At 41.0% G+C, this 12,365-nt stretch overlaps 2 protein-coding genes across 2 annotated transcripts in view; both read left to right on the forward strand.

Moving 5' to 3' along the window:
• Positions 1–4,539: 4,539 nt before the first annotated feature.
• The window catches only part of LOC308461902 (vomeronasal type-2 receptor 26-like), a gene marked incomplete at its 3' end in the record, with an annotated part of 32,303 nt that continues 24,477 nt past the window's right edge, over positions 4,540–12,365 (forward strand). The window contains exons 1-3 of the mRNA XM_080979070.1: positions 4,540–4,644; positions 5,462–5,555; positions 7,252–7,378. Of these exons, the coding sequence (XP_080835196.1) occupies positions 7,334–7,378 (45 nt within the window). The 5' untranslated portion in view covers positions 4,540–4,644; positions 5,462–5,555; positions 7,252–7,333. The remainder of the gene's footprint in view (positions 4,645–5,461; positions 5,556–7,251; positions 7,379–12,365) is intronic.
• LOC308461904 (vomeronasal type-2 receptor 26-like) lies at positions 8,535–9,331 on the forward strand (the record flags this gene model as incomplete). Its single annotated transcript, XM_080979074.1, has 1 exon — positions 8,535–9,331. Exon 1 carries the CDS (start codon positions 8,537–8,539, stop codon positions 9,329–9,331), a length of 795 nt encoding a protein of 264 aa, XP_080835200.1. The 5' UTR covers positions 8,535–8,536.

The raw sequence follows: 12,365 nt of genomic DNA on the forward strand, positions 1-12,365 counted from the left end.
CAGAAAAAAGTAGTAGGAGTCATTGGGGGACTTAGCTCTGACACCTCCTCATCCATGGCAGATGTCTTAGGTCTTTACAGAATTCCACAGGTACAAAAAATAGATATTTCATACCGTAGTTCACTCTACACTTCCATTAGGAAGCTGATGATTCAAAAGTATCAAACTGAAAAAGGAAAATGGTTGCAATATATTGATATATTTGTGGGGGTTAGTAAGTGCATAAACCAACTTTTATGAGAGAGTCATGTTTCGAAACATGTGTGTTTAATATATTTAGTAAAGGATTGGGCTCAATCTTGCAAGTATTGTCCTAGATGTCTGAAAAGCACCAATCCCAATTCATGAAAAGCACCAATCCCAATTCATGAAAAGCACCAATCCCAATTCATGCTGTTGATAATCGCTTGCAGAGGCATAAATAACTCAGGACAAGAATGGCTCTCTCCCAGCCAGGGTGGTATAGTGGTTAAGAGCAGTAGATTCATAATCTGGAGAACCGGGTTCGCATCTCGGCTCCTCCACATGCAGCTGCTGGGTGACCTTGGACCAGTTACACTTCTCTGGAGTCTCTCAACCCCACTCACCTCACAGAGTGTTTGTTGTGGGGGAGGAAGGGAAAGGAGAACATTAGCCTCTTTGAGACTCCTTCGGGTAGTGATAAAGCGGGATATCAAACCCAAACTCTTCTTCTTCTTCTTCTTCCCTAGGAATCATGAAATTCCCACCTTGTGGAAGTGTGGTGTTATTCAGCTCTGTCCACTTTCAGAGGCTAATGAAAAGCAATTTTCTTGTTATTTTTCTGGCATTTGGAGATAGAGAAATAGTGGTACCAATTTTGTGTTGTTCTACTACATTACTGAACTTCATTTTAATTGCCTTAATTTCTGCTGGTATTTTCCTTACATTTTATAGGATATGATTTATTGTTGATCACAGAAGAATAAAACGTATTATATTCAGGAAACCTATAGGAGAACTCCCATGAGAGTTCTTAGTATGAAAACCAGCCAAGTCTTTTCAAGTGCTTTAAAGGTTATAGACCAAAAGAACATGAACAATGGTTTGTCTCCCTCCATTTCCACAATCAAATTTTGTTGATTTATCCATGTAGTATGTTGAAATGAGCAGGGATAAATGCTCTCCTGACTTTGACACAATCCGTGTGATGACTCCACAATAATAGGAATTAATATCTACATAAATAAATGAGCAAGATTGTTTGTTTTCTGTGTTTTTCTATGTAAATGGGAGGGTGGATTTGAAAGATGGAATGCATATAATTTACATAAGATAAATGAGTGTGTTGTGAATTCTCGTTTCCACATGAAAAAGTTTGGTTTTTTCTTCTTCAGATTTCATATGGTTCATTTGAACTGGCCATAAATGATCACATCAAATTCGCTTCCTTTTATCAAATGGTCCCCAATGAAGATCTTCAGTACAAGGGAATTATCCAGTTACTTCTGCATTTCAGATGGAAATGGGTTGGGCTCATCACTCCAGCTAATGAAGCTGGAGAACAATTCTTGAAGACCATTGAACCAATGCTTTTCAAGAATGGAATCTGTTCAGCATTCACAGAAAGAACAGAATACTATCTGCAATTCAGCGGTAAAATATTTGATATGGTGGATCAATCAAAGCTTTTCTCACAAGCTTTCATAAAAAGCAAAGCAAATGCAGTTGTTATATATGGAGAAAGTACATCGATTATATGGCTTACAGCTGTGTTTACTGCAAGGAATATGATTCAGCTAATTCTTCATCAATCTGTGAGGAAAGAACCTGAAGGGAAAGTATGGATTACAGCAGCCCAGATAGATTTCATATCAAATGTTGCAAGAAAAGGTATTGACCCTAATATACAAGTGCTCCAAGGTGCTATTTCCATTACAATTCACTCCAAGGAGATTCAAGACTTCTCAGACTTTCTGCACAGTGTAAAGCCTTCTGGACAAGATACATATGGTTTTATCAAGGATTTCTGGGAACAAGCATTTGGTTGTTCACTTTCAAACACCACTGCAATGGCAGCTATTTTCGGTATATGTACTGGAGAGGAGTTGCTGGAGAGCCTCCCTGCACCATTTTTTGAAATGAGCATGACTGGCCACAGCTACAGTATCTATAATGCTGTCTATGCTCTGGCACATGCATTACATATTAGGTGCTCATCTGAAGCCATCTGCAAAAGGTTAAAGGGTGGAAACAGACTCTTTCTTCAGAATGTAGAGCCTTGGCAGGTAGTGTTTCCTGTTACAAAGTCTTTCCTGTTACAAAGTCTTTATAACATGCTCAGTGTTTTGCAATCCATTGATGTACAATATGGGTTGTGATTTATTTATAATAAATAAAATAATAAATCTTAATACATCAAAATGAACAATAACTAATTTTATTGTGATCCCCTCCAACTCTATAATTATACGATCCTATGATTCTAGAAAATATTTGCTTTGACATGCCTTGTCTGACTTCCATAAAAGCAAAGATTTTTTTAAAAAAATAACTTTTTATTGGGTTTTATAAACAAGAATAATGTTATACAAATAAGTATACCAATTTTCTCATGTCTTTTGTATATCACAAAAATAGCATAATAAATATGGAGTAATATATGCAACATATGTTTCATTAGTCAATGTATAAGTTCTTGGTTCATGAATTTGTTTAAACAAAGGAGAAACAATGGGGATAGAACAGAGGGGGGGTTGTTAGGAAGAAAAGAGGGGGAAAGAAGGGATGGGGGAATGGGTCGGGTGGTTATTCTTCTATTCTTCTACTTAGTGTATGTGTGGGGTTACTTGTATGGGTTCTCTGACTATACACTTGTTATATTTGCTTGTTGTTGAGAGAGGTTGGGGGTGGCTGAGGGTGTGGTTGTTTGTCTTTGGTTAGCTGTAGTGAGGTGGGGGGGGGTATTTTTGAATCAGGTTAGCCAGATTGATTTGTATGCTGTTGGCAGATTCTTGTTATTGTGTTGTCGGGCTACGTATGTGATAAAGGGGAACCATAACGGGGTGAAGGCGTCTTCTTCTATTTGTCCCCATGTCAGTTTCAGTTTATTGGTTCATTTTTCTAATAAGGCTGTTTCCCATACTATCTTATACCACTGGTCTTTCCAGGGTCTGGCTATGATGTTTCTGGCTGCTGAGAGTAGGTGGGTTATCAGCTCTTTACCATGTGAGTGGGCATTATTATCTTGGAATATGTTTAGTAGGGTCAGTTCTGTGGTGACTACAAATACCTGCTTAGTTATTTTGCATATTTCTTGTATCATTGCTGTCCAGAAGGGCTGGATTAGGGGACATTCCCACCATATATGGAGGTATGTGCCTGTGGAGGTGCATCCTCTTGAGCATCTTGATGAGGTTCCTGGGTGTATTAGTGCTAGTTTCCATGGTGTTAGGTACCATCTGTAAGTGAGTTTCAGAGTGAGTTCTTTCTTTTTTGCTGATATGGATTTAAAGGGAGGTTTAGACCACATTTTGGTCCATTGGGTGGGGTTAATCTCATGGCCTATGTTGTCCTCCCATTTTTTTTTATTATGTCAAGGGGGGTGTGGGATTTTGGAGCAGTATTTCATATATTGTGGATACCATCCCTTTGCTGTGTCAGTTTGATGTTAGGAGGAGGTTTTTGAAGGTTGTCAAGGGCCTGGTTTCTGCAGATATTACTACTGGGTTGTTTAGGAGGGCATGTACTTGGTGATGGGATATCCAGGACATCTGGGTAGCCCCTAGTTTGTCTTGTATTTCTTGTGTTGATAAGGGTTTGCTGTTTTTGTAGAAGTCTGCTAGGCAGTATAAGCCTTTGGCATGCCATGTTTTTATCTGGAGATTTTGTGCTGCATGGTGGAATAGTGGGTGGTGTGCCAGGGTTATTAGTAGGGATGGGGTTAGGGACAGTTTACCTACTTCTTTCTTCCAAGCTTTAAGCATGGTCAGCAAAGATCCGTTGTCAGTGGCGGGCTGCTTTCTTATAGCAGAGCATGAATTCTAGGCACATTTTGTATATCTTCAGCACAACCCCTCTCATTTATGTCCTGTGTAGAACAAAGCATGTGACATGCTGTAGCCAAGAGCTGATGCCCTCCACTTGTGTTGGATATGTGATGGCTAGTGGAAGAGTCCAGTACATCTAGAGGCGTGGCAAAAGTTGTAGCTAGTCTGCCATTGATTGCTGTGGGAGCCCCTTCACATGTCCACCTAGAACATATTCCCTTTAGAGGTGAGGACTTTCATATGGGGAAACAATTGCACACTGCTCTACTGTGTGTCCTAATTAGTCCCTATTACCAAGGAACATATACTAACACAAGACTGCTCAAAAAGAATTTTCTTGGTTATCAGAAGAGGGCATACATTGACTAAAGGCACAGTAACTAATACAGAGCAGCATACAGCTACACACATACAGAAATCATGGATGCCCTGAACTAAGAAACTCCAGCTCCTAACATGAGGGCTATAGCTGCACGTTTCCATGTTGCAGTAATATAACGTCTTGAGAACACGAGCACCTGACTCTTTTCCTGCCCATCATCTCAAATCCCTTCTATATCTTGAATCTTATCAAAGGCTGCTCTGAAGGAAACAGGTCTACATCCTTTATATACATATTTCATGACTATAGATTCAGGTAGGTAGCCGTGTTGGTCTGTCATAGTCATAATAAATAACAAGATGAAAGATTTTTTTAAAAAATTATTAAAAGATGATCCAAAAAGAACTCCCTTAAGAGAATCAAGTCTTTTTTTCTTAAGACAGTCTTTAAAAGAATACTTCCCAAAAAATATTTATAATTCCAGTAGCACCTTACATCCCTTGCCCTTCCCTGTGGAACCAACTGCCATCATTAACAGTCATCAACAGTTATAAGGTTGTAGTGACCTCAGCTTCAGAGTATCTGAAGATGTGTGTATGCACACAAAACCTCATACCTAGAAAGCTTATATTTAGTTGGTCTTTAAGGTGCTACTGGAATTATTTTTAAAAAATTGGGAAAAGAGATTCTTTTAAAGACTGCCTTAAGACAAAAAGACTTGATTCTCTTCAGGAAGCTCTTTTTGGATCATCTTTTAATTAAAAAAAATTAATCTTTCATCTTGCTATTTATTATATCTCATGACTGTTGAGTTTACACTGATTTATGATTTCCCTCTCTATTTGATCTGCTGTTGAAATCTGGGTGCTCTCCATTGGAAACTGAAGTGGGGGGACCCCTGGAGGAAAAGAACTTAATTTTTTCCACGAAAACTATTGAATTGTCTTAGTAAGGCTATTACAAGACTACATAGACCTTTTGATTCTCTTTCCACCTAGCTGCACTCATTTCTGCACAGAATCTCATTCAACAACAGTGCTGGGGATGAAATCACATTAAATGAACATGGAGAATTAGCAGGTGGATTTGATATTACAAACCTGGTCACTTTCCCAAATAATTCCTATGTCAGGGTCAAAGTCGGAAAGCTGGATCCTCAGGCCCCTCCTGGAAAAGAGCTCACCATTAACGGGAACGGAATTCAATGGCACAGAGTCTTCACTCAGGTAAGGGAATCAATGCATATGGGGTGGCATGTCTAGTTTTGCCACTTGAGGAGAAAAGGGAAGTGCTGCCCACTACTAATAACACTGCTACTAATAATTCTACAGTGGTACCTTGGTTCTCGAATGGCTTGGCTCCTGAACAAATCGACGCCCGAATTCCACAAACCTTGAAGTAAGAGTTCTGGTTTGCGAATGTTTTCAGGAAGTTGAACGTCTGATGTGGCTTCCACTTGAGTACAGGAAGCTCCTGCACCCAATCAGAAGTCACGCCTTGGGTTTTTTTAACAGCTTTGGGAGTCGAATGGACTTCTGGAACAGATTAAGTTCAAGAACTGAGGTACCACTGTATTAGTAAATATGAAATGAACCATTCCTTTGAAAAGAGCAACATGCAAGGACGACATGCCAAACTAAGAAGGCCCAATGGCTAGCAAAGAATGTTGTCCAATATGTTTGTTTGTTCAAGGCAGCTCTCTACGTAGTGGCATTAGATAGAATGCTAAGCTAACTGTATCTTTGTGAATGAACATTGTAATCTTCATGAGTTTTTCTGATGCCACTTGAGACCCTAGTATTGAATTGGAATGACAGAAGCAGGAGTGTAGGGAGGTGTTTGTCAGGTAGGCCCCTGTCACAGACCCAGGAGGAGCCCCCCAAATCATGCCTTGCTCAGAGTGGCTTGAAATCTGGCTGCCCATCCAAGTACTCCATGGGCTGTAGGGCAAGGCATGTCATGGTCCTGTGCTCCCTCAGAGGAGGGAGCAGCCAGCCAACCAGCCACATCTCAGGGGGGCACTGGACTGGAGGCAGAGTCCCAGATGCTCAGTGATAGGGATGCATGACAAAGGGCTGTTCTGCACACACACGCATTCTCAAGCGGCAAACCCAGAAGTAACCCGTTCCCGTACTTCTGGATTTGCTGCAGACGTTCAGCGGAATGGACGCTCAATGGGGTGGACGGTTCAGTCCAGTCCTAACCTCAGGAGTATTACAGTTCACATAGTCAGACAATCTGGGGATCAAGAAAGTCAAGGGGCCAAGGTCACGTGAACCAAGGTCACGAGAATACCATGAGCAGCAAGGTCTGGTCAGGAATGACAAAAGTTGTTTCCAGCAACTGACTGAGGCTGGAAACCCTGCTTAAGAAAGCTGGAGCCAGCAGGTTCTCTTCAGGAGCAAAAAGGCTGATCAGCAGCAGGTGGAGTCACTTTGCCGTCTGCTACTTCAGGCTGCTGCTCAGTAGGTGAAGCCGACTCCTGGCCCATGACACCACTTGCGTTGGCCATCAGAGCAGCGGTGCAGTTCCACATCACTAGTTAGCTGCTGGCACTGTTGTAAGTGTTGTAGAGTGCAAAGCTTAGCTTGGAGGGAAGAAAAGAGAGGCTGGTGGATGGAGTTGCAAGAGATAGAAGGCGAGCAGGCAGGCAATATATCTTTCAGGTTCACACTAATAAACATTTTTGGAATGTCTTAATGCCCACGTCCATTTTGCTTTCAGGATTGTTAACCCCATATTTGCTAAATCCCATTCCCATTTCCTTTATATGAAGGATGAAGAGATTCTTTTGCATATATTGAGAGTATGGATCCTACATTTAACATTTCTGGCCCTCCTATTTAATGATAGATCTTCTGATGTTAGATGAATCCCTGAAACATTTTCTTAATATTAACCTCTTCCTATATCTTTGGATAGGTGCCACCCGTTTCATTATGTAATGCCAACTGCCGTCCTGGTTATGAGAAGAAAATGAAGGAGGGCAAGAAGTTCTGTTGTTATGATTGTGATCCATGTCCTCATGGGATGTTTTCAAATGAGGAGGGTGAGAGATGCCATATTAGCATATACAAGTTATTTTAGTAAATTCTGAACAAATTGGCAATGGGGTTTGCTCTGTATGGCCTCAATTTATATTGTTTATTAAAAATAGTATATTGATTTTCCTTCAGTCTCAGTAAAAGCTGCCACTATAGAGAAATTATCTTAACCTTCTAGGGAGTAAACCATCAGAATGTGACTTTATCTGTAACGTAAAGATTTTCCATCACTGTATCTACATTGATCTTTTAAACATTATTAAATATGATGTTCCATAATGTTTAATGCAGTTTCCCATTGCTGGTGGCTCACTGCTGAGGTGTCACATTTTAATAATGCATTTAAACTTTATAAACCACTAGTGTAGCTTCACCTCAAGTCCGTTTTGATGCAACAAGACACAAATTTCATACAGTGGTACCTTGTGTTACAGACGCTTCAGGTTACAGACCCTGATAACCCAAAAATAGTTCCTCAGGTTAAGAACTTTGCTTCAGGATGAGAACAGAAATCGCGTGGTGGCCGCGTGGAGGCAGTGGGAGGCCCCATTAGCTAAAGTGGTGCCTCAGGTTAAGAACAGTTTCAGGTTAAGAACGGACCTCCAGAACGAAATAAGTTCTTAACCCGAGGTACCACTGTACATACATTTTGTCCTGGAAGACAACACTAAAGTTTTGGGGAAGGGAGGATGGAATAGAAGTGGCGGTTTTTTCTCTGAGACCAAGGCTCTTTGGGGACAGTGTTAAAATCCTATAAAAATCACCCCTCTTGCTTCCAAGATTTCAGCTATAATATTTCTCTGATTTCATTATGAAGTATCTGTGGTTCTAAGAAAATGGAGGAGGACCACCAAAATAATAGTTTCTCCATATAGGAAATGTAAGATTTCATACATAACTTTATTTTCAAATCATCAAGGGCACAAGCATTTGAACTAGAAGTTTTGAAACTTTTGCTTGGGAAAACACAATGGTAAGGGTCTCCTGAGTTTTTGAAAAAAAACACTCTTAAGCATATTCTGGATTGTTTCCAATTGTCATGCAACCTTTTTTCAGGGTTGGAAACCTGTGCCAGATGTCCTCCGGATCAATATCCAAATGAAGAGCAGAATGAGTGCATTCCCAAGAAGCCAAATGTCCTAGGCTTTGGTGAAACTTTGGCCATGGTTTCAACTTTCTCTGCACTTTTATTTTCTTTGATCACAGCTATGGTACTTGGCATTTTCATTAAGCACAGGAACACTGCCATCGTCAAAGCCAATAACAGAAGCCTCACTTACATTCTCCTCATCTCCCTCCTCTTGTGTTTCCTCTGCTCCTTGATGTTCATTGGAATGCCTAATAAGGCAACCTGCCGCCTCCGACAAACGGCTTTTGGCATTGTCTTCTCTGTGGCCCTCTCCAGCATCTTGGCCAAGACTATTTCAGTGGTTTTGGCATTCATGGCTACCAAGCCAGATTCCACAATCAGGAAGTGGGTAGGCAAAAAACTGGCTTACTCCATTGTCCTTTCCTGTTCTGTGATTCAAGTAGGAATCTGTGCCTCCTGGTTGGCAACCTCTCCCCCATTCCCAGATGTGGACATGCACTCAATGACTGAAGAAATTATATTCTTATGCAATGAGGGGTCAGTTCTCATGTTCTATTGTGTTTTAGGCTACATGGGCTTCCTGGCCATGATCAGCTTCACTGTGGCCTTCTTAGCCCGGAAGTTGCCGGACAGCTTCAATGAAGCCAAGTTCATCACCTTCAGCATGCTGGTCTTCTGCAGTGTTTGGTTCTCCTTTATTCCCACATACTTGAGCACCAGAGGAAAATACATGGTGACTGTGGAGATTTTCTCCATCTTGGCTTCCAGTGCTGGGCTGCTAGGTTGCATCTTTTCCCCTAAATGCTACATTATTGTGGTGAGGCCTGAGCTGAATAACAGAGAGCAGCTGATACGGAGAAAGATGTAAATAACAGAATATTTTGTCATTTCTGTATTTAGATTCTGTAGACTTATTAGCCGAGTCATTTCACTGTGGTTTTTCAAGAAAGGAAGTTACCTGAAATGATCAAAACAACAGAAGAGATTGTCTTATCATTTATGTTCTTGATATGCAGCATAGTTGCATATGAAGTATAAATGAACTGGGATTATGTGTCAGCTGTGGCGCGGGAAATAGGAAGAGCCTCGGCTGCGCCAGACCTAAGTAGGCGAGGCCAAGCCCCCGAGCCAGCCGTGAAGCCCGCAACCCCACCTCCTCCCTAGCTCAGAAGTGGCTTTCTTGATATGCAACATAGTTGCATATCAGGTATAAATGAACAGGGATTATGTGTATGAAAAAACTATGGATGATATCCGTAGCACCTCTGAGCACCAGAGGAAGATGCATGGTGGCTGTGGAGATTTCCTTCATCTTGGTTTCCAGTACTGGCTTGCTGGCATGCCTCTTTTTCCCTAAATGCTACATTATTGTGATAAGGCCTGAAGTGAATAACAGAGAACAGCTGATATGGAGCAATGTATAAATGGCAGAAGAGATTGTAGTTTATGTTGGGAGTTAGGCTCTAGAAACTTTCTGGCCAGTGTCAGATGTGGGGGTCAAAATTACAGAAGAGCTTGCCTTATCGTTTATGTTCTTGGCATCCACCACAGTTACATATGAGCTGGAAATGAATTGGAACTATGTGTATGAATGAAACTATGGATCAAATCCAACATATCCAACCATTTGAATCCCTTACTCTACTTTTCCAGCATCCACTTTCCCAATAGGTTCTGAAACTCCTGAGCAGATGTTGGTGTGTGTTGGAAACTGCAGATAGAGGAAAGGGGAAAGGGAACATTGTAAACTGCCTTATGTTATGCAAGAGCATTGCTCAATCTATCAGGGCCATGCGATAGACTCAACCAAGTCTCCACCCAAATTATGGAAGAATTTGGGCAGTTTGGGTTGTGGCTGTGGGGAAAGAATATCAGGCAAGAAGTGGAGGCAGGCACTAGCCCAGGGAAATTGTGTGTAGTCTGAAACCTAATAAATCCTCCTCTTTAGACAATTCTTATTGTCTGTCTGTATTTATTTACAACTACTCTTAGTTATATTAATCTCCTTATTCATTTTGCTTCCTGTTATTTTCATTATCCATCACTTTTCCTAATCTTTCCAGTTATAAGGTTTATTTCCAGTTCTACTGGTTTCACTGTTTCATCGTATCTTTCCTATATACGACATAAATTTTCCCATTCTTTTTGAAATGTTTCCTCCCCTGTTGTCTATTTTTTCCTGTTAATTTGGCTATTTCTGCATATTCCATTACCTTCTGTCGCCATTCTTCTACTGTTGGTATTTGCTGTTGTTTCCAGACCTGTAATCTTATACCTGCCTTGACATGGGGCTGGAAAGGGAGTCAGAAAGTGACTCACCTTCACATGGACACTGCATCAGTCTCAGAGGGCTCAAATTCTTGAGAAAGAGAACCAGTGTGGTGTAGTGGTTAAGAGCGGTAGGCTCTTAATTTGGTGAACCAGGTTCGCATCTCCCCTCCTCCACATGCAGCTGCTGGGTGACCTTGGGCTAGTCACACTTCTTTGAAGTCTCTCAGCCCCACTCACCTCACAGAGTGTTTGTTGTGGGGGAGGAAGGGAAAGGAGAATGTTAGCTGCTTTAAGACTCTTTCGGGTAGTGATAAAGCAGGATATAAAATCCAAACAAAGCCCTGACAGGTCAGCATGAGGCATTTTTTCAACAGCCCAAACCTTCCTTACACAAAGGGTACCCAATCTGTGGCCCTCCAGATATTGCTGGACTACAGCTCACATCAGCTTCCAATTGGCTATTATTATCATGGATGATGAAAGCTGTAATCCAGAAACATCTGGAGGGGAAAATACTGCCTAGCACTGCCTGACAGTGATAGACCACCTAGTCTTCAGAATTACTACTTCTTACAAGAGTAAAATACGGATGGCACAGTTTTTCCTTAGCATGCCACTCTGCTTCAAACCTGTATATATGTGCTCTTTCAAAAGCAGTTCGGCTGTGTTCTCCAGGGTCTCTATATCCTGATATGGTTTGGACCCTTTCCATCATTGTTCCCAAGTTTCAGTAAGTGTAATCGATGTTACATATGACAGCGAGAGTAAGGGCCAATAGCAGGAGGAAATTAGGCAAATGGGGAAAGGATGCAGTTGGCTCCCCTCTAAACACATTTTGATAGAGGAATTTTTTGGGAAAAGATGGATGCCTGTCTACAGGTGGGGTGTTTTTGTTTTGGTTTGTAGTTATGGATGTCCTGCATTAGCAAGCGGATAATACTTGATGACCGTAGAAATCTCTTCCTAATCTAGGATTGTATGATGTGACAGATATGTTTACTTTGGAAATCATTTCTGATGCACTATAGAGTCAAAAACAAAAAAAAGTTTATCTGACCTGTAATTATTAAAATTACTATAATCAATTCACCTGGCAAAGCACCAGAAGGCATAATGAAAAATAAAGATTCAAAAACTAAATCACAAATGATTAAAAGCACCCTAGCGTTCCATTGACAGCTATGGTAAGGGAGGAGAGAGGAGGCCAGGCTCTGTTATTTCAGTCAGTTTCCTTCTTTCATTGTATAGGTCAGGTTTCAAATCACTCCAGATTTATTCACATTCAATTAATTTTTTTAGTAACAGTGATAAAGTTAAAAAGAAAGTGGCTACCTGCCCCTTTAAGGACAGAATTGCCAAAGTCGGCTGTCACCAAATACATCCTGTTCAAGTCAGGCTGATGATAGTAACAATATTGTAGAGAGTAGAAGGATATTTGTGATGAGGATGTTGTTGCTGCTGCTTCTCCTACTGCTTCCCAATATGGTGCCCCAAGTGCACAGTGTTGTTTGCAGCAGAAATAATCCTGTGCATATTCCCCATGAGTGGTATGAACCAGGTGACCTTATCATTGGTGGTATAGTGTCTTATATCCATTACGTATTCCCCAGCATTTCCTTCCATCAACACCC

This window comes from Podarcis pityusensis (genome assembly GCF_964106645.2).
Source record: "Podarcis pityusensis genome assembly, chromosome: 13".
Lineage (NCBI taxonomy): Eukaryota > Metazoa > Chordata > Lepidosauria > Squamata > Lacertidae > Podarcis > Podarcis pityusensis.